This window comes from Bufo gargarizans, chromosome 4 (assembly GCF_014858855.1).
Source record: "Bufo gargarizans isolate SCDJY-AF-19 chromosome 4, ASM1485885v1, whole genome shotgun sequence".
Taxonomy (NCBI): domain Eukaryota; kingdom Metazoa; phylum Chordata; class Amphibia; order Anura; family Bufonidae; genus Bufo; species Bufo gargarizans.
Genome location: NC_058083.1, coordinates 45,953,575 through 45,979,667, shown reverse-complemented (window position 1 = coordinate 45,979,667; position 26,093 = coordinate 45,953,575). Strand labels below are relative to the sequence as shown.

Below are 26,093 nucleotides of genomic sequence, written 5' to 3'. Positions count from 1 at the left end.
CTCTTCTGCTGCTGCCGCCTCGGCCTATTCTGCTGCTGCCGCCTCGGCCTCTTCCTCCGCCTCTGGAGGAACGTTGGCACCTGCCGCCCAGCAAACAGGGGATGTACCACCAACACCACCACCACCACCTCCGTCACCAAGCGTCTCAACCATGTCACACGCCAGCGTTCAGCTCTCCATCTCACAAACATTTGATAGAAAGCGTAAATTCCCACCTAGCCACCCTCGATCCCTGGCCCTGAATGCCAGCATTTCTAAACTACTGGCCTATGAAATGCTGTCATTTAGGCTGGTGGACACAGACAGCTTCAAACAGCTCATGTCGCTTGCTGTCCCACAGTATGTTGTTCCCAGCCGCCACTACTTCTCCAAGAGAGCCGTGCCTTCCCTGCACAACCAAGTATCCGATAAAATCAAGTGTGCACTGCGCAACGCCATCTGTAGCAAGGTCCACCTAACCACAGATACGTGGACCAGTAAGCACGGCCAGGGACGCTATATCTCCCTAACTGCACACTGGGTAAATGTAGTGGCAGCTGGGCCCCAGGCGGAGAGCTGTTTGGCGCACGTCCTGCCGCCGCCAAGGATCGCAGGGCAACATTCTTTGCCTCCTGTTGCCACCTCCTCCTTCTCGGCTTCCTCCTCCTCTTCTTCCACCTGCTCATCCAGTCAGCCACACACCTTCACCACCAACTTCAGCACAGCCCGGGGTAAACGTCAGCAGGCCATTCTGAAACTCATATGTTTGGGGGACAGGCCCCACACCGCACAGGAGTTGTGGCGGGGTATTGAACAACAGACCGACGAGTGGTTGCTGCCGGTGAGCCTCAAGCCCGGCCTGGTGGTGTGTGATAATGGGCGAAATCTCGTTGCAGCTCTGGGACTAGCCAATTTGACGCACATCCCTTGCTTGGCGCATGTGCTGAATTTGGTGGTGCAGAAGTTCATTCACAACTACCCCGACATGTCAGAGCTGCTGCATAAAGTGCGGGCCGTCTGTTCGCGCTTCCGGCGTTCACATCCTGCCGCTGCTCGCCTGTCTGCGCTACAGCGTAACTTCGGCCTTCCCGCTCACCGCCTCATATGCGACGTGCCCACCAGGTGGAACTCCACCTTGCACATGCTGGACAGACTGTGCGAGCAGCAGCAGGCCATAGTGGAGTTTCAGCTGCAGCACGCACGGGTCAGTCGCACTACAGAACAGCACCACTTCACCACCAATGACTGGGCCTCCATGCGAGACCTGTGTGCCCTGTTGCGCTGTTTCGAGTACTCCACCAACATGGCCAGTGGCGATGACACCGTTATCAGCGTTACAATACCACTTCTATGTCTCCTTGAGAAAACACTTAGGGCGATGATGGAACAGGAGGTGGCCCAGGAGGAGGAGGAGGAGGATGAGGAAGAGGGGTCATTTTTAGCACTTTCAGGCCAGTCTCTTCGAAGTGACTCAGAGGGAGGTTTTTTGCAACAGCAGAGGCCAGGTACAAATGTGGCCAGCCAGGGCCCACTACTGGAGGACGAGGAGGACGAGGATGAGGAGGAGGTGGAGGAGGATGAGGATGAAGCATGGTCACAGCGGGGTGGCACCCAACGCAGCTCGGGTCCATCACTGGTGCGTGGCTGGGGGGAAAGGCAGGACGATGACGATACGCCTCCCACAGAGGACAGCTTGTCCTTACCCCTGGGCAGCCTGGCACACATGAGCGACTACATGCTGCAGTGCCTGCGCAACGACAGCAGAGTTGCCCACATTTTAACCTGTGCGGACTACTGGGTTGCCACCCTGCTGGATCCACGCTACAAAGACAATGTGCCCACCTTACTTCCTGCACTGGAGCGTGATAGGAAGATGCGCGAGTACAAGCGCACGTTGGTAGACGCGCTACTGAGAGCATTCCCAAATGTCACAGGGGAACAAGTGGAAGCCCAAGGCCAAGGCAGAGGAGGAGCAAGAGGTCGCCAAGGCAGCTGTGTCACGGCCAGCTCCTCTGAGGGCAGGGTTAGCATGGCAGAGATGTGGAAAACTTTTGTCAACACGCCACAGCTAACTGCAGCACCACCTGATACGCAACGTGTTAGCAGGAGGCAACATTTCACTAACATGGTGGAACAGTACGTGTGCACACCCCTCCACGTACTGACTGATGGTTCGGCCCCATTCAACTTCTGGGTCTCTAAATTGTCCACGTGGCCAGAGCTAGCCTTTTATGCCTTGGAGGTGCTGGCCTGCCCGGCAGCCAGCGTTTTGTCTGAACGTGTATTCAGCACGGCAGGGGGCGTCATTACAGACAAACGCAGCCGCCTGTCTACAGCCAATGTGGACAAGCTGACGTTCATAAAAATGAACCAGGCATGGATCCCACAGGACCTGTCCGTCCCTTGTCCAGATTAGACATTAACTACCTCCCCATAACCATATATTATTGGACTCCAGGGCACTTCCTCATTCAATCCTATTTTTATTTTCATTTTACCATTATATTGCGATGCTACCCAAAGTTGAATGAACCTCTCCTCTGCCTGTGTGCTAGGCCTAAATATATGCCAATGGACTGTTGCAGTGGTGGCTGACATGAAGCCTGATTCTCTGCTATGACATGCAGACTAATTCTCTGCTGACATGAAGCCAGATTGTCTGTTACGGGACCTCTCTCCTCTGCCTGGGTGCTGGGCCTAAATTTATGACAATGGACTGTTGCAGTGGTGGCTGACGTGAAGCCTGATTCTCTGCTATGACATGCAGACTGATTCTCTGCTGACATGAAGCCAGATCCTCTGTTACGGGACCTCTCTCCTCTGCCTGGGTGCTGGGCCTAAATTTATGACAATGGACTGTTGCAGTGGTGGCTGACGTGAAGCCTGATTCTCTGCTATGACATGCAGACTGATTCTCTGCTGACATGAAGCCAGATCCTCTTTTACGGGACCTCTCTCCTCTGCCTGGGTGCTGGGCCTAAATTTATGACAATGGACTGTTGCAGTGGTGGCTGACGTGAAGCCTGATTCTCTGCTATGACATGCAGACTGATTCTCTGCTGACATGAAGCCAGATCCTCTTTTACGGGACCTCTCTCCTCTGCCTGGGTGCTGGGCCTAAATTTATGACAATGGACTGTTGCAGTGGTGGCTGACGTGAAGCCTGATTCTCTGCTATGACATGCAGACTGATTCTCTGCTGTCATGAAGCCAGATTGTCTGTTACGGGACCTCTCTGCTCTGCCTGTGTGCTAGGCCTAAATATATGCCAATGGACTGTTGCAGTGGTGGGTGACGTGAAGCCTGATTCTCTGCTATGATATGAAGACTGATTCTCTGCTGACATGAAGCCAGATTGTCTGTTACGGGACCTTTCTCCTCTGCCTGGGTTCTGGGCCTAAATTTATGAAAATTGACTCTTACAGTGGTGGGTGACGTGAAGCCTGATTCTCTGCTATGATATGAAGACTGATTCTCTGCTGACATGAAGCCAGATTGTCTGTTACGGGACCTTTCTCCTCTGCCTGGGTTCTGGGCCTAAATTTATGAAAATTGACTGTTGCAGTGGTGGGTGACGTGAAGCCTGATTCTCTGCTATGATATGAAGACTGATTCTCTGCTGACATGAAGCCAGATTGTCTGTTACGGGACCTTTCTCCTCTGCCTGGGTTCTGGGCCTAAATTTATGAAAATTGACTCTTACAGTGGTGGGTGACGTGAAGCCTGATTCTCTGCTATGATATGAAGACTGATTCTCTGCTGACATGAAGCCAGATTGTCTGTTACGGGACCTTTCTCCTCTGCCTGGGTTCTGGGCCTAAATTTATGAAAATTGACTCTTACAGTGGTGGGTGACGTGAAGCCTGATTCTCTGCTATGATATGAAGACTGATTCTCTGCTGACATGAAGCCAGATTGTCTGTTACGGGACCTTTCTCCTCTGCCTGGGTTCTGGGCCTAAATTTATGAAAATTGACTCTTACAGTGGTGGGTGACGTGAAGCCTGATTCTCTGCTATGATATGAAGACTGATTCTCTGCTGACATGAAGCCAGATTGTCTGTTACGGGACCTTTCTCCTCTGCCTGGGTTCTGGGCCTAAATTTATGAAAATTGACTCTTACAGTGGTGGGTGACGTGAAGCCTGATTCTCTGCTATGATATGAAGACTGATTCTCTGCTGACATGAAGCCAGATTGTCTGTTACGGGACCTTTCTCCTCTGCCTGGGTTCTGGGCCTAAATTTATGAAAATTGACTCTTACAGTGGTGGGTGACGTGAAGCCTGATTCTCTGCTATGATATGAAGACTGATTCTCTGCTGACATGAAGCCAGATTCTCTGTTACGGGACCTCTCTCCTCTGCCTGGGTGCTGGGCCTAAATTTATGACAATGGACTGTTGCAGTGGTGGCTGACGTGAAGCCTGATTCTCTGCTATGACATGCAGACTGATTCTCTGCTGACATGAAGCCAGATCCTCTGTTACGGGACCTCTCTCCTCTGCCTGTGTGTGTGCTGGGCCTAAATATATGCCAATGGACTGTTGCAGTGGTGGCTGACGTGAAGCCTCATTCTCTGCTATGACATGCAGACTGATTCTCTGCTGACATGAAGCCAGATTCTCTGTTACGGGACCTCTCTCCTCTGCCTGTGTGTGTGCTGGGCCTAAATATATGCCAATGGACTGTTGCAGTGGTGGCTGACGTGAAGCCTCATTCTCTGCTATGACATGCAGACTAATTCTCTGCTGACATGAAGACAGATTCTCTGTTACGGGACCTCCCTCCTCTGCCTGGGTGCTGGGCCTAAATATATGCCAATGGACTGTTGCAGTGGTGGCTGACGTGAAGCCTCATTCTCTGCTATGACATGCAGACTAATTCTCTGCTGACATGAAGACAGATTCTCTGTTACGGGACCTCCCTCCTCTGCCTGGGTGCTGGGCCTAAATATATGCCAATGGACTGTTGCAGTGGTGGCTGACGTGAAGCCTCATTCTCTGCTATGACATGCAGACTAATTCTCTGCTGACATGAAGACAGATTCTCTGTTACGGGACCTCCCTCCTCTGCCTGGGTGCTGGGCCTAAATATATGCCAATGGACTGTTGCAGTGGTGGCTGACGTGAAGCCTCATTCTCTGCTATGACATGCAGACTGATTCTCTGCTGACATGAAGCCAGATTCTCTGTTACGGGACCTCTCTCCTCTGCCTGTGTGTGTGCTGGGCCTAAATATATGCCAATGGACTGTTGCAGTGGTGGCTGACGTGAAGCCTCATTCTCTGCTATGACATGCAGACTAATTCTCTGCTGACATGAAGCCAGATTCTCTGTTACGGGACCTCTCTCCTCTGCCTGTGTGTGTGCTGGGCCTAAATATATGCCAATGGACTGTTGCAGTGGTGGCTGACGTGAAGCCTCATTCTCTGCTATGACATGCAGACTAATTCTCTGCTGACATGAAGACAGATTCTCTGTTACGGGACCTCCCTCCTCTGCCTGGGTGCTGGGCCTAAATATATGCCAATGGACTGTTGCAGTGGTGGCTGACGTGAAGCCTCATTCTCTGCTATGACATGCAGACTGATTCTCTGCTGACATGAAGCCAGATTGTCTGTTACGGGACCTCTCTCCTCTGCCTGGGTGCTGGGTAGTGTTGAGCGCGAATATTCGAAAAGCAAATTTTTTTCGCGAATATCGCAACTTCGCGATTTCGCGAATATTTCGAATATAGTGCTATATATTCGTAAAAACGAATATTCGTTTTTTGTTTCCCCCCCCCCCCCCCCCACAAAATTACAGTACACATATAATTGATTGTTTCCCAAAGGTCCAACAGCTCAGATCTTACTCACATTGCCTAGAAAGTGATTGAGGCGCGAATCTTCGTAAGGCGATTTTATTAGCGCACATGCGAATATCGGCACGTCCCAGAACAGAGGCAAAGGGCTTTGCATTCATACATTAGTGAATTGAGTTGCGAATCTTCGTAAGGCGATTTTATTAGCGCACATGCGAATATCTACACTTGTCCCAGAACAGAGGCAAAGGGCTTTGCATTCATACATTAGTGATTGAATTGAGCTGCGAATCTTCGTAAGGCGATTTTATTAACGCAAATGCAAATATCTACACTTGTCCCCAGAACAGAGAGGCAAAGGCCTGTGCATTCATATAGTATAGCACCATATTCGCGAATACGTAGAACTTCGTAAAATTCGATTAACGAAAATTCGTATTTTTTATTTTACTTTCCACCTTACAGATTACATTGATCTGTACTCTGTCAACTACTGTCATCACCCCCCACTGTATCTCGATTGATTCCCAAAAGTCTCACATTCCCTAGAAAGTGATTGAGGTGCGAATCTTCGTAAGGCGATTTTATTAGCGCACATGCGAATATCTACACTTGTCCCAGAACAGAGGCAAAGGGCATTGCATTCATACATTAGTGATTGAATTGAGTTGCGAATCTTCGTAAGGCGATTTCATTAGCGCACATGTGAATTTTGCATAGCATATGTATTATGCGATGCGAAAATTCGAATTATCGCATATGCGAAATAATAACGAATTTGAATAATCGCGAATATTTTACGAATATTCTTTCGAATATTCACAAAATTTCGCGAATTCGAATATGGGACATGCCGCTCAACACTAGTGCTGGGCCTAAATTTATGACAATGGACTGTTGCAGTGGTGGGTGACGTGAAGCCTGATTCTCTGCTATGACATGCAGACTGATTCTCTGCTGACATGAAGCCAGATTGTCTGTTACGGGACCTCTCTCCTCTGCCTGGGTGCTGGGCCTAAATATATGCCAATGGACTGTTGCAGTGGTGGCTGACGTGAAGCCTCATTCTCTGCTATGACATGCAGACTGATTCTCTGCTGACATGAAGACAGATTCTCTGTTACGGGACCTCTCTCCTCTGCCTGGGTGCTGGGCCTAAATATATGCCAATGGACTGTTGCAGTGGTGGCTGACGTGAAGCCTCATTCTCTGCTATGACATGCAGACTAATTCTCTGCTGACATGAAGACAGATTCTCTGTTACGGGACCTCTCTCCTCTGCCTGGGTGCCGGGGCCTAAATATCTGAGAATGGACTGTTCCAGTGGTGGGTGACGGGAAGCCAGATTCTCTGCTATGGAACCTCTCTCCAATTGATTTTGGTTAATTTTTATTTATTTAATTTTTATTTTAATTCATTTCCCTATCCACATTTGTTTGCAGGGGATTTACCTACATGTTGCTGCCTTTTGCAGCCCTCTAGCTCTTTCCTGGGCTGTTTTACAGCCTTTTTAGTGCCGAAAAGTTCGGGTCCCCATTGACTTCAATGGGGTTCGGGTTCGGGACGAAGTTCGGATCGGGTTCGGATCCCGAACCCGAACATTTCCGGGATGTTCGGCCGAACTTCTCGAACCCGAACATCCAGGTGTTCGCTCAACTCTACTACTGAGTTATTCAATAAAATCTATCTGTATAGCGCCACCTGCTGTTCTTTTTCTTATTTCTTTGTCCTGCTCACTGAGAAGGCCGCACATGCTCAGTTTCATCCTTTAACTGCTTCCTGAGCTGTGATAGGGGGAGCAAGGACACGCCTCCTGAGCTGTGATAGGTAGCGCATGGACACGCCTCCTGAGCTGTGATAGGTAGAGCGTAGACACGCCCCCTTAGCTGCAGCAGGAAAGACACTCCCCTTGAGCTGCCAGCCTAATATAAATCTAGCAGAGCAATGAAGGTGGAGATCCCTGGATCTAGCTTTGTTAAAAAGAGATTGGCAGGTACTATATGATGTCTGATTCTCATTTTTTACATTAGTCAAGGGATAACCCCTTTAACTTCTTCCTCCAGATCCTCCGTGGGATTCATATCGTCAGAGGAGAGCGCAGGGAGCTTATTGATGTTCTCCTGGGTTACAGCACAAGGATCCTGGAGACCATTGTGTGCAGCAGAGACACTAGAGCCGAGATGAATGGAATCGAAAGGAACGAGACAGAGAAGATTAATCCATGGACAAACACTGCACAAGTAAAGTAAGCTGATACCACACGGCCTGGCTCTGAGGAGACGTTTAGCTTTATCAGCATTTGTCCTTAAAGGGGTCCTCCACTTTGGACAGCCCATACTTATTAGAAGGTTTCCTAGACAATAGACTAATCACAAAACTGTCCCTCCGCTGGGGTCTCCAGCAATCACTAGTGATCTGTGTGGAAACCTGACAATAAGTTTTCAGTTTCCCTGCAGCGCCACCACAGGAGAAATGAAGCATTACAGAGTGTGCATTCAAATGAGTTGTTTGTATGGACAGGACAGGTCCTCCACAGAGGGAGACACTCTATAGAACTGAAGAGCACCTGCGGTTAACTTAGAATTATATGAAAGTTTTCTTAACTGGACAACCCATTTGAAGGGGCTTTTTATGTAAATAAAGCTTAAAGGGAAACTCCATTAAAAGGATAGGTTCCCATGGGACTTCTCCCCTGGACTCATGATGTCAAATGGCACTAATGTACACGGGCACGGAATGTTCTTGGTGGCAACCATACATTGTAGACCTCTGTAATCTCTGCTCCACAAAGGGTTAAAGAGGACTTCGACCAGGAGAAAGCAGTCCTCCATAGTGTGCCCGGGATTTCCGCCAACTCTTTCAGGAGTCAGACGGTCTCATTTATCTAGAAGCCCTCCAGAGATAGGCTAACCAGTCATCATTTTCCCTTAGTGCACTGGGCTAGAGTTTGCACGCTGCCTGTGACGTGCTGCGCGCTGCTGCACAGGGAACAGTCTCCTGCCTCTCCTGTGCTTTAGATCACATATGGGCCTTTGAGGAAGTTCCCAAATAAATTGGAATGATTCATAAAATGACAGCTCCCTATGTGATGCTAACCCATAATCCTTCTTTTCACTTCTATGGGAGTTACAAGAACAGCTGAGTAAGTGTACATGCTGGGAGTTGTAGTTTCCCAGCAGCTGGAGTGCCGATGGTTGCTGATCCGCAGTGTAGAACATGGCCAGTGAAAGTCTAGACTGTCCCAATTCATTGACATAAACAGATCTTGAATATTACAGCCTATATATCTGAATTAAAAGTATAAACAATATGCAGTGAGCGCCGTAGGGTACTTTCGCACTAGCGTTATTCTTTTCCGGTATTGAAATCCGTTAAAGGGTCTCAATACCGGAAAAAAAAACATCGGTTTGGTCCTAATGCATTCTGAATGGAAAGCAATCCGTTCAGTAGGCATCAGGATGTCTTCCGTTCCGTCCCTTGTATGATATTTGACCGGACAAAATACCGCAGCTTGCAGCGGTATTTTTTTCAGACAAAATACCGGAACAATACTACACTCCGTAGAGATATATTAATGCCGGATCCGTTACCAAGTGTTCCTGGAAATTGCTGCATCGCCGGATCCGGTTTTTCAGTCTGCGAATGCGCCGGGCTTTTGATCTTTGAAAAAATGTAAATACTGGATCCGTTATTCCGGATGATACCGGATGAGACGTCTAACGGATCGGGAAATAAAGCTATCCATTTGTACACGGCTTGCCGGATACAGAGCTCTAAATCTATTGCATAGATGTGGATAAAAGAAAAATCTGACTACCTACAGACACCACTAGGGGGAGCTAAGGGTACTTTAACACTAGCGTTGTTAGAATCCAGCAGGCAGTTCCATTGCCAGAAAGTGTGAAAGTACCCTTAGCTCCCCCTAGTGGTGTCTGTAGGTAGTCAGATTTTTCTTTTATTCACATCTATGCAAGAGATTTAGAGCTCTGTGTCAGAAAAACTGAACCCTGCTTACTATAAATATATATAAAGAAAAGAATCAGCTCAGAATAAAAAAAATAATTAGCTAGTGACCTCCGGCAGGGAACAGGGGTGTGCAGAGTTCTCCTTTAAATACATGTTTATGAGGAAGTGGCCGTGATGGGATGATGGGTTTTATGACATAGAACAATGTTCAGACCTTTATTACTCGCAGCAGGAAGTCATTTCCTCATCTTCCCTATGTCTTAGTTCCTCCTATAGACAATAGTGAAGGAGGAGGAGAATGTGGTATGGACCAGACGGCTGTATACAAGTATCAAAATACAGTGGGGGGGGGGGGGCTTTTTTTTATTCTTGTAATAGATATTACAGTACAAAGAGGTGAATACTAGAAGATAGAAAAAAATGGAGTGCAGTGAAAAAGTGTATGTTCTCTCGTCCCCTGAGGTATCGGGAAAAGAGGGCGTGACTTCAGCAGGGGGTGGGTATTAAAGTGGACCTCTCACCTTTTCTGTTATAGTAAATACTGTACTTGCATCCGCCATAAAAATAACAGTTCTGTGGTATCATTTCTTAGCAGTCTGCATAGTGATGTCCCTCTGTAATTCCTCCTGGAAATGTACAAAAAAATTGACAACTGGGCATTACCATTCCCCCTAGATACTGTCATTCATTCCCATTCCTCTATACATTCTCTAACACTGCCCATGCAATGCTGACATATTCTAATAACAAGGGGAATGGTAGCATCTAGTTGGATTGTTATTCATAGAGGAATAACAGAGGAATTAGAGCAATGAGAAAATATGCAAGGGGTCCTCTCTTTAAACTCCCACACTAGATAGCATCTGCATAGAATTGTGTGGGTTTTAGAATGGCGTGCTTCCCCTTTAAAAGGTAGGAGTTTATATATGAAGGGGGTTTAGCTCAGCGGGGGCGGGGTTTAATACGTAATGAAGTGATCCTACCAGGCGGTGCTATGGTAACGTGATAATATATAGATTCTGTATTGGATGTCATCATTAGGTATAATATCATGTGAAATCATGAACAGTTGGTTAGAGGGTCCATGAAGAGGATGCACTACCCTTTAGTTTTATGCAATTGCAGAATTAGCATTTCTGGGGCCCCCAAAAAAATGCTTTTGTCCAACAGGGGACCCCCTAATTTCTGGGGAGCACAAGCATTTGATGAGTTCGCGTGGTAGTAAAGGCCGGCCCTGTGTGTATGTACATCAGAATGTGCAGCTCTATCTCCCCTCTCACAGCATGCAGTCTCGGAGGAAGTGATGCTGCAGCTGCATCCCCCTCCTGCTTGTCTTCCATTCACTGTATTACATCTCTAGGAGATGATCCTTAAATGGGCGAAAAAATGTAATGTCCTACTGGTTTATTATGAGGACAGGGGCACTTTAAATGTATAGACACTATGTAACATTATTGGTTTCCATGGAGATACATTGTTGTTTGTGACATAACAGAAATACTTCAGTGATGAAAGCAGCCAAACAGTCAGGGGATTATATCCAGAGAGTAGAACTCATACAAATCCCAGCAGTGATCACAGTTATAAGTGGATCGAAGGAGTAAATGGGTCAACAGGCTACAGACCACCCAAAGACGCAAGAAGTGAGGGCGAGTTATATAACGCCTACGAGCTGTGTACAGGAAGCTGTGTCTTACAATTAACTCCCCCGGTGTGCTCCGGCCTGCTACCAGTTCAGTCTTATAGAAATAAAACATTTAAATACAATTTGTTTCCATTTTTTTAAGATCTCTGCTTGCTGTCAGTAAATAGTACTATCCTTTACAATCAAAGGCTAAAAAAAAAAAAAAGTATCCGGATCTTTTCCTAGTGACCATAGGTTTGTTACAATGTATCAGAATAAGCCATCCTTATCCTGAAAATGTCTTACAGTTTATCATAATGGCCTATCCCTGGTTACACAACTGGTTTGTTACAGTGTTTCAGCGAAGGCATTTCTCATCACCCAATAATAGAGGGCATGGGACTAATCAGAACTGGATCCCATCTGCACGGGCAGAAGGACCTCCTCTAGGTCAATTTCACGTACAGCCGAGAGAGAGTCCTATCACTGTTTAGTTTTCTGCCATGCCCAGGCTGAGTCTGTGGTATGAGAAGGCCCAGCATGGGTTGTCCTCATTTTCCTTCCTCATGGGCGGGGTCAACTGAGTGACCACAAGGAATTCAAACATGCTAATTGCTGATCACAGCTATTAATGAAGTTTGTTAGATGATGGGCCAGTCAATCATCACTGCAGACGATCACTTGCTCTTAGAAGAATGGGACCCCTTTCAAGTTTTGCTATGGGGCCCCATGCTTATCTGCCACGCCTCTTTCGTTCCATACCTCCATCCCATTGGATGCAGCAGTGGCGAACACATAAGAGCCGGGGCTTCATATTAAATATCTAAAAGAGACAGGGGGTCTCTTTTAGATATTTAATATGAAGCCCCGGCTCTTATGTGGTTTGTTTCCCCCTCTGGGCCCTTTCCATGACCGTAGGGATAACTCTTCACCCCCTTGTTGCAAACAATGCACATTCTCTGCAAAGGGAAGGACCAAAAAATAAAAAACTGGGACCATCCAGGGCTGGGTCCATCTATCTGCAGGGACCCAATTGCAGCGGTAGGTACACCCTTGAAAGTTGGGGTGTGCATCGTCTCAGTTGCTCAGGGGCGTACCCCACTGAAGGTTATAAGGGTATTGTCACGAACGTTCCCACGACAGATGGCAGATCGTGAGACTGGCAACACGTGGTTTGATCTGACAGGTTTTCCCTGTGGATCAATAGGCGTCTGTGTGGTTTCTGGTAATGGTCACACCCCTTGCCTCAGGTGTTGCTAATGTGGTCATTTAACCTTCCTTATTTATTGTTGCTTCTCCCACGATGCTGTGCGGTTTATAGCTTCAGTTTCAGTTGTGGATAGCTGGTGTGTGTGGATCTCGGCAGAGTTTCTGGTGCTAACATAGCCCCTTTGAAGTTAAGTCTTTCCTTTCCCTTTTTGTATTTTGTTTGGGTTATGTGTGTTGCATTTCTCTATTGTTTGTATTAGGCCTGAAGTAGACTCCTGTTCGTCCTTTCTTTTAGAGGAACAGGTAGTCTTGTCCCTGCCATTAGTACCAGGGTCCTATAGGGCTTAATAGGATAGGTATTCCTGCGTATGAACACACCTACCTCTGGGGTCTGTTCATACTGGTAGTCAGTCAGGATTTTGGTTAGGGTTTTCCTAGGAGGTGTCCATCTTCCTTCCCTAGTTCTCAGGCCTGATTCCCCCCTTCCCTCTTATGCTCGGTGTGGTGTATCCCTCCTACACCGAAGCGTGCCAGGTATTACCAGACTCAGGGGTGCATAGCCTTAAATGCCTCCATGATAACAGTGCCTGCCTTCTAAACAGTAATCCTCTGTACACAGAGCGCATTTCCTGTTGGCTCGGCCCTGTCCAGTGTGAGGCCCGGGTGTACAATAGTGCGGTAGGTGTTTATCTGTGACACGGAATGAGGAAGAAAAGGGAAAATCACGAGCAAAGGTTACCTGACACTGGTGAGTGTGGCAGCAGGAGGATGAGCTGACAACCCCAGGGATGTATGTGTGAGCCCTGCAGCCGCAGCCACCACCTGCCCGGACCGGGGCGCAGCTCCAGTCACCCCACCATTTCACGTGAGTGTTGGCCCTTTAAATCTGTTCACAGCGATTTCTCCCTGCAATGTCCTGACCTGCAGCTTCCCCGGTGAAAGGTGCAGTCGATATCTGTACATCGGGGAGACGTCACTAGGGAATCCATGGGAAATGATTACAATAGGACAATCGAATGGGGAACATTGCGAATCGGAGGTAATTATGTGAAAGGCTGGCAGGGAAGGGCCGATAATAGGACCATAGCTATCTGGTTTATGAATAGAATACCAAAACTGCAGTGAAGTCTGACACACAGACATAGCAGAAAGGAGACTGGGGCTGGGGAGGATATGAAACAACCTGGAGAGGACTTTGGAGATTTCCAAAAACGCCTGTAAAAACCTACGTGTGAACCCGTCCCAAATCCTGTAGGTTTGTCCCAGTTGGTAAGATGACTGCTTGATGTCAGTGAATGGAAACATTCAGGAGGGACTTTGAATATTTGAAATTGTTTTTTCTTGAGTCCTTTTGATATGTCACAGATGGGACCCCCACTGATCTCTAGAACGAGGGCGGACAGGCCCGGGCGTATTGCGCTCTCTCTAAGCGCCCAGTCCCCCACCCATCTAAACTTTTGAAATGCATCTGTGACATATGAAAAGTTTTTTTGAAAAGCTAGTGACTGTTTAAAGGAGTATTCCGGATGTTACAAGTTATATGCTATCCACAGGATAGGGGATAACTACAGGTGGGACCCCCACCGGTCACGAGAATAGAGACCCCTAGCGGTCCATTCATCTCTATGGGAGCTCCGGATCAGCCGAGTACAACGCTCCACTGTTTCCAGAATTCACATAGAGATGAATGGGGCATGCTTGACCCGCTACTCTGTTTATTACAGGGGGCTCTCTTGAATTGTGGGGGTCCCACCTGTAGGACCCCTAATGATCTAATAGTTTTCCACTATACTAATAACTCAGAGCATCCGGAATACCCCTTTAAACCTAACACGTTTACCTAGAAAGACTGCTCCAGTTTTTTTTTTTTTTTTATGCTGCCGTTTTTTTTTTTTTTCGGACTGTATACGGAACCATTCATTTCAATGGGTCCGCAATAAAAACGAAAAGTACTCTGTCTGCATTCTGTTTTTCCGTGTGTCCGTATTTCCGCATATAATAAACAGCATTCAGTACATTCGATAGGAGTAATCTATTTGTCCGAAACGCGTTAACTGGTGTTACAGTGTTTGGATTTTTCTGCACCTTGTAAATTGGTCACCATAATAAAGAAGAAGGCAACACAACGAAATGGAAGTGATGGAACTACGGTTATTTTTCTAACTTATTAATTAACTTTTATTAACCCTTGATGGGAGGGGATATAAAAAACAAAACAAACAGACAATTCGCCTTTGATATCATGTTTTAAATGTTGTGACGCTCAGTTAGGTCTCAGTCATCTCCAGAATCCGTCCTTTCCGTTATTCTGCTCCTCAACGGAGCCGGAGAACGGAAAGGAGAAACGGTGATGTGAAAGGAGCCTAATCCTGAGAAATGCTTATTTTTATGCAAATAAGGTCTTGGTGCACATTGGGCGGGGCCGCTCCATTGGGTGCACCATCGTGGCGCCACAACGCCACCCAGTATTTCCCTCCCCCTTTATTGATTGACAGTCCCTGAGATTGAATAGCTGGTAGCAATGACGTAGGGGAAGTCAGGTGCACCTAATGGCAGGTGCACCGAAAACCATAAAAATTGCATAAACATGACTATGCTTTAGGGCATCTACACTGTATGGCGGTATGCAAACATTCAAAACCTAAGGCAGGCCTGGGGGCAGGGCAGGATTATGGGGTTCCAGGATCGGCATCATCTCTGGTCCCGGCCATTGCAGCAGTCAGTCGGTACTGCGTCCTCCATCACTAGGATGTACAGTAATTGCACATCATGGAGGATTCATGCAAGCCTATCCCTGACATACAGTTATGTCAAGGTGGATTCCAGGGCCAGATTAAGGGGCCCAAAGGCCCTGGGCTGTTCCTCAAGCTTGTGCCCCACTCATTCTTTACTGTCGCCCTCCCAGGCTGGTGCTGATCCCAGCACATACATCAAGTGTACCCATAGAAAACCAGGACCGGGGTGTCCTTTTAGTCCCCGTCGTTTTTCTTTATTTTTTAATGCTGTGTATGGGATAGGGCAGTAGAGAGCAAAAACATATACCGCACGGTATACCCCCCAGTGCTAAACACTATACAACACTACCAAACATACAGGAGAATACAGCGCCCCATACCTTTTACATCCAGTGACGTCTCCTCTGATGTAGATGGTCTCTTTCCTCATCTTCTTCACTCGCACCAGACCGCCATGATGACTTATTTCAGCCACAAGTATTTTCTTGCTTTGACACAAGACGTAGGTTTAGATAATTTTCTAAAACAGGCGTAGAATAATCATAAATCAGCACCCCCTTCCACAACCCCTTTTTTAGACCTGGCATGAGCTGCCTCAAATAGACACCAAATAATGGCGTGTAGGATGCCTCCTATTTAGGATACAATACCGCTAGGCAGACAAGTGCTGATCGGCGAGAGGCCGCCCCCACCAATCTGATAGCGATGCCTGTACTGAGGACAGGTCAGAAAAGCCCTTTAATTACCTTACAACGAAAAGTTATGCAACTTTCTAATATATTTTACTTAAACCCTATAGTATTTTTAAGACCTCTGTGTTCTGTCAGTGAATAGAAATATCAGTGTTTACATCCAGAAGCTGAAATGCAGTTCTGACTGTATATTTCCCACAGCTGAGGGTTTGCAACAATTGTATCCGGTCTAGACAGTGATCGATACATTGTAACAAACTATTTGGACAGGAGGGAGGCCTGTGCTGCTGAGGGGTGTCTAGACTGGATACAATTGCAGCAAACCCTCAGCTGTGGGGAAATATTCAGTATTAAGGCTATGTTCACACTTGCGTTGTTATTTCCAGTATTGGGGTCGGGCAGAGGATATCAATACCGGAATTAAACGCATCCGTTTTGATTTTGCACATCAGGAAGCATCCGTTCCGTTAGGACTCAGTTGTGTGAAATCAAAACGGAAAAAACTTGTGTTGTGTGAGTGCACAGTGTAGCAGAGTTGTGTGAGTGCACAGTGTAGCAGAGTTATGTGAGTGCACAGTGTAGCAGAGTTGTGTGAGTGCACAGTGTAGCAGAGTTATGTGAGTGCACAGTGTAGCAGAGTTGTGTGAGTGCACAGTGTAGCAGAGTTGTGTGAGTGCACAGTGTAGCAGAGTTATGTGAGTGCACAGTGTAGCAGAGTTGTGTGAGTGCACAGTGTAGCAGAGTTGTGTGAGTGCACAGTGTAGCAGAGTTATGTGAGTGCACAGTGTAGCAGAGTTATGTGAGTGCACAGTGTAGCAGAGTTATGTGAGTGCACAGTGTAGCAGAGTTGTGTGAGTGCACAGTGTAGCAGAGTTATGTGAGTGCACAGTGTAGCAGTGTTATGTGAGTGCACAGTGTAGCAGAGTTGTGTGAGTGCACAGTGTAGCAGTGTTATGTGAGTGCACAGTGTAGCAGAGTTGTGTGAGTGCACAGTGTAGCAGTGTTATGTGAGTGCACAGTGTAGCAGAGTTGTGTGAGTGCACAGTGTAGCAGTGTTATGTGAGTGCACAGTGTAGCAGAGTTGTGTGAGTGCACAGTGTAGCAGTGTTATGTGAGTGCACAGTGTAGCAGAGTTGTGTGAGTGCACAGTGTAGCAGTGTTATGTGAGTGCACAGTGTAGCAGAGTTGTGTGAGTGCACAGTGTAGCAGAGTTATGTGAGTGCACAGTGTAGCAGTGTTATGTGAGTGCACAGTGTAGCAGAGTTGTGTGAGTGCACAGTGTAGCAGAGTTATGTGGGTGCACAGTGTAGCAGAGTTATGTGGGTGCACAGTGTAGCAGAGTTATGTGGGTGCACAGTGTAGCAGAGTTATGTGGGTGCACAGTGTTACAGATTTATGTGAGTGCACAGTGTAATAGAGTTATGTGAGTGCACAGTGTAGCAGATTTATGTGAGTGCACAGTGTAGCAGTGTTATGTGAGTGCACAGTGTAGCAGAGTTGTGTGAGTGCACAGTGTAGCAGAGTTATGTGGGTGCACAGTGTAGCAGAGTTATGTGGGTGCACAGTGTAGCAGAGTTATGTGGGTGCACAGTGTAGCAAAGTTATGTGGGTGCACAGTGTTACAGATTTATGTGAGTGCACAGTGTAATAGAGTTATGTGAGTGCACAGTGTAGCAGATTTATGTGAGTGCACAGTGTGAGTTATGTGGGTGCACAGTGTAGCAGAGTTATGTGGGTGCACAGTGTAGCAGAGTTATGTGGGTGCACAGTGTAGCAGATTTATGTGAGTGCACAGTGTAGCAGAGTTATGTGAGTGCACAGTGTAATAGAGTTATGTGGGTGCACAGTGTAGCAGAGTTATGTGGGTGCACAGTGTAGCAGAGTTATGTGGGTGCACAGTGTAATAGAGTTATGTGAGTGCACAGTGTAATAGAGTTATGTGAGTGCACAGTGTAGCAGATTTATGTGAGTGCACGGTGTAATAGAGTTATGTGAGTGCACAGTGTAATAGAGTTATGTGAGTGCACAGTGTAGCAGATTTATGTGAGTGCACAGTGTAGCAGAGTTATGTGAGTGCACAGTGTAATAGAGTTATGTGAGTGCACAGTGTAGCAGATTTATGTGAGTGCACAGTGTAATAGAGTTATGTGAGTGCACAGTGTAATAGAGTTATGTGAGTGCACAGTGTAGCAGATTTATGTGAGTGCACAGTGTAATAGAGTTATGTGAGTGCACAGTGTAGCAGAGTTATGTGGGTGCACAGTGTACCAGAGTTATGTGGGTGCACAGTGTAATAGAGTTATGTGGGTGCACAGTGTAATAGAGTTATGTGGGTGCACAGTGTACCAGAGTTATGTGGGTGCACAGTGTAATAGAGTTATGTGGGTGCACAGTGTAATAGAGTTATGTGAGTGCACAGTGTAATAGAGTTATGTGAGTGCACAGTGTAGCAGAGTTATGTGAGTGCACAGTGTAGCAGAGTTATGTGAGTGCACAGTGTAGCAGAGTTATGTGAGTGCACAGTGTAGCAGAGTTATGTGAGTGCACAGTGTAGCAGAGTTATGTGGGTGCACAGTGTAGCAGAGTTATGTGGGTGCAGAGTGTAGCAGAGTTATGTGAGTGCACAGTGCAATAGAGTTATGTGGGTGCACAGTGTAGCAGAGTTATGTGGGTGCACAGTGTAGCAGAGTTATGTGGGTGCACAGTGTAGCAGAGTTATGTGGGTGCACAGTGTAGCAGAGTTATGTGAGTGCACAGTGCAATAGAGTTATGTGGGTGCACAGTGTAGCAGAGTTATGTGGGTGCACAGTGTAGCAGAGTTATGTGGGTGCACAGTGTAGCAGAGTTATGTGAGTGCACAGTGTAGCAGAGTTATGTGGGTGCACATTGTAGCAGATTTATGTGAGCGCACAGTGTAATAGAGTTATGTGGGTGCACAGTGTAGCAGAGTTATGTGAGTGCACAGTGTAGCAGAGTTATGTGGGTGCACAGTGTAGCAGAGTTATGTGGGTGCACAGTGTAGCAGAGTTATGTAGGTGCACAGTGTAGCAGAGTTGTTTGTGTGAGGGCATAGAGGAACAGATATTGAAAATATTCACTGTTCCTCTGTAAGTTTCACATGGAAAGCACAGCACGTATCCCCCTGGACAAACCTGTACAACATACCAAGTAACAGGACGGACTGGATTACAGAACATTCCTCAGACTCACTACTGGCAGAACCAGAGGAGGAAAGACAAAGCATCTGGGCCCCTATGTATACAGGGCCCCCAACTACTATGAGCCATTCATAATACAATGTCTGCTTATGTGACCTATGGCAACCTCATGCTTATATAGAAGCTCCACTGCAAAGTCTGTGGATGACACTGTTATGGGGGATCTGTGGATGACACTGTTATGGGGGATCTGTGGATGACACTGTTATGGGGGATCTGTGGATGACACACTGTATGGGGGATCTGTGGATGACACTGTTATGGGGATCTGTGGATGACACTGTTATGGGGGATCTGTGAATGACACTGTTATGGAGGATCTGTGGATGACACTGTTATGGGGGATCTGTGGATGACACTGTTATGAGGGATCTGTGGATGACACTGTTATGGGGGATCTGTGGATGACACTGTTATGGGGGATCTGTGGATGACACTGTTATGGGGGATCTGTGGATGACACTGTTATGGGGGATCTGTGGATGACACTTATGGAGGATCTGTGGATGACACTGTTATGGGGGATCTGTGGATGACACACTGTATGGGGGATCTGTGGATGATGCTGTTATGGGGGATCTGTGGATGACACTTATGGAGGATCTGTGGATGACACTGTTATGGGGGATCTGTGGATGACACTGTTATGGGGGATCTGTGGATGACACTGTTATGGGGGATCTGTGAATGACACTGTTATGGGGGATCTGTGGATGACACTGTTATGGGGGATCTGTGGATGACACTTATGGAGGATCTGTGGATGACACTGTTATGGGGGATCTGTGGATGACACTGTTATGGGGGATCTGTGAATGACACTGTTATGGGGGATCTGTGAATGACACTGTTATGGAGGATCTGTGGATGACACTGTTATGGGGGATCTGTGGATGACACTGTTATGGAGGATCTGTGGATGACACTGCTATGAGGGATCTGTGGATGACACTGTTATGGGGGATCTGTGGATGACACTGGTATGGGGGATCTGTGGATGACACTTATGGAGGATCTGTGGATGACACTGTTATGGGGGATCTGTGGATGACACACTGTATGGGGGATCGGCGGATGACACTGTTATGGGGGATCTGTGAATGACACTGTTATGGGGGATCTGTGAATGACACTGTTATGGAGGATCTGTGGATGACACTGTTATGGGGGATCTGTGGATGACACTGTTATGGGGGATCTGTGGATGACACTGCTATGAGGGATCTGTGGATGACACTGTTATGGGGGATCTGTGGATGACACTGGTATGGGGGATCTGTGGATGACACTTATGGAGGATCTGTGGATGACACTGTTATGGGGGATCTGTGGATGACACACTGTATGGGGGATCGGCGGATGACACTGTTATGGGAGATCTGTGGATGACACTGTTATAGGGGATCTGTGGATGACACTGTTATAGGGGATCTGTGGATGACACTGTTATAGGGGATCTGTAGATGACACTGTTATGAGGATTAGTGGATGACAAATCCAAATAACATCATACAGTGCAAGAAAGTTAATAGCAAAGTCATTGGTGGTCTAGGTCAGTAAGGGGATTAATGATAGGAGCTCTAGGTCAGTACTGGAGTTAATGGTATAGTCTTTGGTTGTCTATGTCAGTAAGGGAGCTAATGGTAAAGTACTTGGTTATTCAGGGCAGTAAGGGGGTTAATAGTAAAGAAGTTTATGGCAAAGTCCTTGGTGGTCCAGGTCAGTAAAGGAGCTAATGATAAAGTGGAGGTGGAGGTGCAGTAATTATATGAACCCTGGGACACAAGAGCTGAGGACAACTGCCCAGACATATAAGGAGAACTAACCATGAGAACAACTTCACACCAGAAAGAAAAACGATGAGATCTTAAGAGGAAACATAGATTATTTTGGTTTGTCATTAATGCTGATGTGGGGTGGGACAACCTCAAGGTCAAAAGAACGACCTTCATATAAGTCACATTCCACCCCAAGAGCTTACAGACCCTGAATATAACATAAATCTTCACTGAAAAGTAGAACATAATCCTCTGTTGTCTGCCTTTAACTTATTTACTTATTTGTATTTGTGTCAGTCTTCACTTGAATTCTGCATTCTATTTATGCACCAGGAAGAGTAGCATGACAAATGCTGCACATTAAACTACTGTTGTTTGAAATCTACCAAATCTATCTATCTATCGTTCATCTTTTATCTATCTATCTATCTATCTATCTATCTATCTATCATTCATCTATCTACCTACAGTATATGTTATCTATCTATCTCATATCTATCACTATGTAATTGGTACATAACAAAGCTATAAATCAGTCGGACTAAATGAATAAACGACATAATAAGTCAGATGAAAAGCTTGAGCTGATGAATGAGATGAATCCTCCTGCAGATATATGGACTTTCCTTGGAGTGATACAGAGATATACTGGTAAATGTTATTAGACGGGCGATATAACGCGCTGTGACCCTCAGACCCCAGCAGGAATTTATATGGGGAGGTTAATATAATGTTTCTGAGACATTCTTTCCAGGATGTTATCCTGAGGTCAGATTAGAGAAGAAGCTGGAAAATGTGACAGCTTTGTGGTGGTCGAACTGGTGACCCCATATCTGTCGAAATATGAGCCCAGATCATACTGTCTACTGATCTACTGTCACATTGTCTGGGACTGTAGAGATGGGCCACACCTGGAGGAGCATGGTGGGACTGCGGTCCAAGTTTGGTGCCTCTGACCTGCTAACATTTGCTTGTCTTGTGACTGGAGAAGTGAAAGATGACCCCCGGTCTTTAGGAGTCTGTCACCAACATGAGATTACCAGATTTAGAGATACAATTACCGGAATTAGAGATGTATCTCTCCGACACATAAAGATGGCAGTACATTGGACCTGGTCCCTGGCTCTGCTTGGTTTCTGACTTCATTTACGCTCTTCTCCCGCTCTCTGACCACAACCTTCTTTCCTTCACTGTCACCAGTCCTCATCTATCTCAGCACATTCCTACTAGTCACACATTCAGAAAACTACCTGCCATTGACACTAAGAAACTTACAGACTCTCTACAGTCATTGCTGTCCCCAATCTCCACCCTCTCCTGTCCAGAACTGGCTACAAAACACTACAATGTCACAAGCCTGGATGAAGCAGAGCCTTCTATACCCAGGACCTCCAAACAGAGACAAACTCACCCTGGCTTACACCTCAAACTCACTTCACCCGCGATACTCCAGGTGTGCTGAATATCTGGGAAAAAAATACTTGTGCACCTCAAGACTTCCTTCATTATAAGCTTAAACTAAGGACCTATAACTCTACTGTCTCCACCTCGACAAACAGACCTACTTCACCTCTCTCATCTCTTCACTATCCAATAATCCCAAAAAACTCTGGCTCTTTTGTACTCCCTTCTCTTCTAAAGTGCAGACACCTATTACTGACCTCTGTGCTGAAGATCTGGCCACCTACTTCCAAGAGAAAATTGAAAACATCCGGCATGAAATTCTCTCCCAGACTCCAAGCCTCGTCTTTTCCCTTCCCCACCGAACCTCCTCTGATTTTCTGTCTATATTCAACCCAGTCACAGGATCCTCTCTTCGTCTCACCCTACCACATGCACTACAGACCCTATTCCCTCACACCTACTCCAGCTGTCACTACTCACCTAACTAAAAACTTCAACCTCTCTCTTCTGGTATCTTTCCATTCTTTCAAACATTCTGACAAAACCTTCTCTTGACCCATCCTGCTATGCTAACTACCAACCTGTCTCCAATCTCCCCTTTATCTCTAAACTTCTGGAACATCAGGTCTACTCTCTCCTCATCCACTACCTGTTAGCTCTCTTCTTGACCCCTTACAAATCTGGCTTCCGCTCTCTAAACTCTAAGAAAATGTCCTCACAAAAGTGACAAATGACTTACTGACAGCTAAATGTAATGGCAACTACTCTCTACTCATTCTTCTGGATCGCTTGGCAGCATTTGACACTGTAGACCACCAGCTCCTCCTCACAATGCTCCAATCTATTGGCCTTTTTTTGCTCCAATCTATTGATACAGTTCTCTCTTCCCCTCCTCTCCCTCTTGCAGTTGTGGTTCCTCAGGGTTCAGTCCTAGGGTCCTTGGTCCTCTCCTCTTTTCCCTTTCTCTATCGGACAGACTGTCAGCAGATTTGGCTTTCAGTACCATCTATATGCCGATGACACCCTGCTATACATGTTCCAATTGATAACTTCTTTTTGTAGTTGCGGTGCACGTGTCAGTGGATTGGCGTTCAAAGAAGCAATGTAGCAAAAAGACCGGCACTTCGCTTGAATTTCAATCAATAGATAATATTCAGTCTGATGAAAGCACATTGGTGCTGAAACGCGTCACTATGACATAATATGTGACCAATAAATTCATCTATTGATTGAAATTCAAGCGAAGTGCCATTTTTTTGCTACACCCTGCTATATGTGTCATCCCTTTATCACCCCTGCTGTTCTACAGAACACCAGTGACTGTGAATATGTTGGTGCTATATAACTAAAGATTATCGTGATGTCATAATAGAGTGAGAGTATTAGGACCTCCAGCGTGGACCTACAGCAATGTCCTCCTCTGCTGTAGACCAGGGGCCTGCAGCCATCAACCCCTGCAACATGTAAGACAAGAGAATGGTGGTGACAAGTCATGAACAATTACCCCACCACCTCGTCTGTAACATTGATGGTCACCACTCTGGTCTCCAAGAGAACATAGAGAACTAGAGACTTCTCCAATGATGTCTTCGCATCCTGTCTGCACGGTTCTACTTCTCATAATCCTAGTAACCTGTGGTCTATCAGACAAAGTGGCGGGGCAGGGGACCATTGGCTTCCGTGTGCCACCACAGTGATTCAGCTGTATCGCCGTCCTGGCGGCCAGTTCACTTTGGACCTGGGATAAAACATTCGGAGCCCAATCCCTGGATTCTTCACCGAGTGACGCCTCCTTCACAAGTCTTGGTATTGCCCCTCTAAGCTGCAATACCCCTCACTACCAGTGGGCACAAGTGTGGCACTGTTTTTTGGGAGAAATCATTTACAGTATGTTTAAAATGTATATTGACTGAATACATACCACAGCTGAGGGTTTGCTACAATTGTATCCAGTCTAGACAAAGCAAAGCACCTCAGCAGCACAAATCTTCAGACAGTTTCCTACAATGTATCATTTGATTGTCTAGAGTGGATAGAAGGATATAGGAGGGGGGGGGGTCACCCTCTAGATATACATAAGAATGTTGCTATTCACTGAAAACAAGCAGTGATCTTGAAAGTGATCAATGGCAACAATTAAAGTGCACCTAATATTACAGGAAGGAGAGATAGAGCTAGAGTTCTGCAGCCGGCCAAGCTGATGGTCTCTCCTGCTGCTCCTCCTCCCCTCTCACAGCACGCTGTGCCAGAGACACACTGGGGGGGAGACGCTGCAGCTGCATCCCCCTCCTTATCATGGCTTTTCTACTCTAGATGGAGTTTGTGGTGACTGAGGAGGTTTCTGAACATTTACAGAGAGCCTGCAGGCTAGAAAGGGGAGACCTCCAGACTTCTGGAAGGTGAGGAAGAAGTACTGTCCTTGTAGGATATAATACAAACTCCATATATGCGGTGTCATTATATGTGACAGGTGCAGCGCTGTTCACTGGATCTTGTAGCAGTCAGTCATGGGTGGACCCCTGTTGGCGTCTGTCAGCACAGGACACCCAGATTCTTCTAGCTCCATCCCTGGTATGATGCTGGTGTGCTCAGGGACACGTCTTCTGTGCTGACAGAGCTCTCAGCCTTATCCTGACTCATGTTCTTGTATCTGCAGAAACCTCTGGACTGTGGTTCCATGGCTCCCTCTACAGACCAAACATTGCATTACATCTATGGACAGGACGGCGCAGTGGCGGCTCTGGTGCTCATCCTGGTGAATGCAGTGATTGCCTCGGCTCTGCTCCTGGGGGCCTGCGCCTTCTGTAGGAAGTAGGTGATATATTATCTATAGAACTTTCTGCTTGTGATCCATCGCTAATATCTATCTGCATATTTTATCTATATATTATCCATCCAGGGGCGTAACTATAGGGGAAGCAGGGGAAGCGGCTGCTTTGGGGCCTTGACCCAGAAGGGCCCATCCAGGAGGAGGAGGACTAAAAGATTTTTTCAGGGCCCCCTCAACAGTATTACACAATGAAATGATATACAGTGGCGGTATAGACGGATGGAACAGCTGCCGGGCGATCTTTACTAGCCACGGGAATGGGGGCGGCATGGAGGGAAGGGGTCGCTAAAAAATTACTGGGGGAGGGGGGGCCACATTCAAAAATTTGCTGTGGGGCCCAGTCATTTCTAGCTACACCACTGTATCCATCTCTCATAGCTATCCATCTAATGTCTATTTATCTATTTATGATCATCTGTCTGTCTATCTAATATCTATTTATTATTATTATTATATCTATCCATCTATCTATATATTATTATCTATCTATCTATCTATCTAATATCTATGTATTATTATTATTATTATATCTATTTATCTACAAACCGGATTCCAAAAAAGTTGGGACACTAAACAAATTGTGAATAAAAACTGAATGCAATGATGTGGAGACGGCAAATGTCAATATTTTATTTGTAATAGAACGTAGCTGACAGATCAAACGTTTAATCCGAGTAAATGTATCATTTTAAAGGAAAATCACGTTGATTCAAATTTTTACGGTTTCAACAAATCCCCAAAAAGTTGGGACAAGTAGCAATAAGAGGCTGGATAAAGTAAATTTGAGCATAACGAAGAGCTGGAAGACCAATTAACACTAATTAGGTCAATTGGCAACATGATTGGGTATAAAAAGA

At 46.4% G+C, this 26,093-nt stretch overlaps 1 protein-coding gene across 4 annotated transcripts in view; it reads left to right on the top strand.

The window, feature by feature from the left end:
- The first annotated feature begins 13,237 nt into the window (after positions 1-13,237).
- LOC122936079 overlaps positions 13,238-26,093 on the top strand; it is a 66,362-nt gene continuing 53,506 nt past the window's right edge. For 2 of the 4 annotated variants that reach the window (XM_044292083.1, XM_044292080.1), the window contains exons 1-2: positions 13,238-13,444; positions 25,063-25,217. In XM_044292083.1, the coding sequence (XP_044148018.1) occupies positions 25,084-25,217 (134 nt within the window). In that variant the 5' untranslated portion in view covers positions 13,238-13,444; positions 25,063-25,083. Of the gene's footprint in view, positions 13,445-24,703; positions 24,806-25,062; positions 25,218-26,093 lie in introns of those variants that run through there. The other 2 variants (XM_044292081.1, XM_044292082.1) reach the window with 2 other exon arrangements.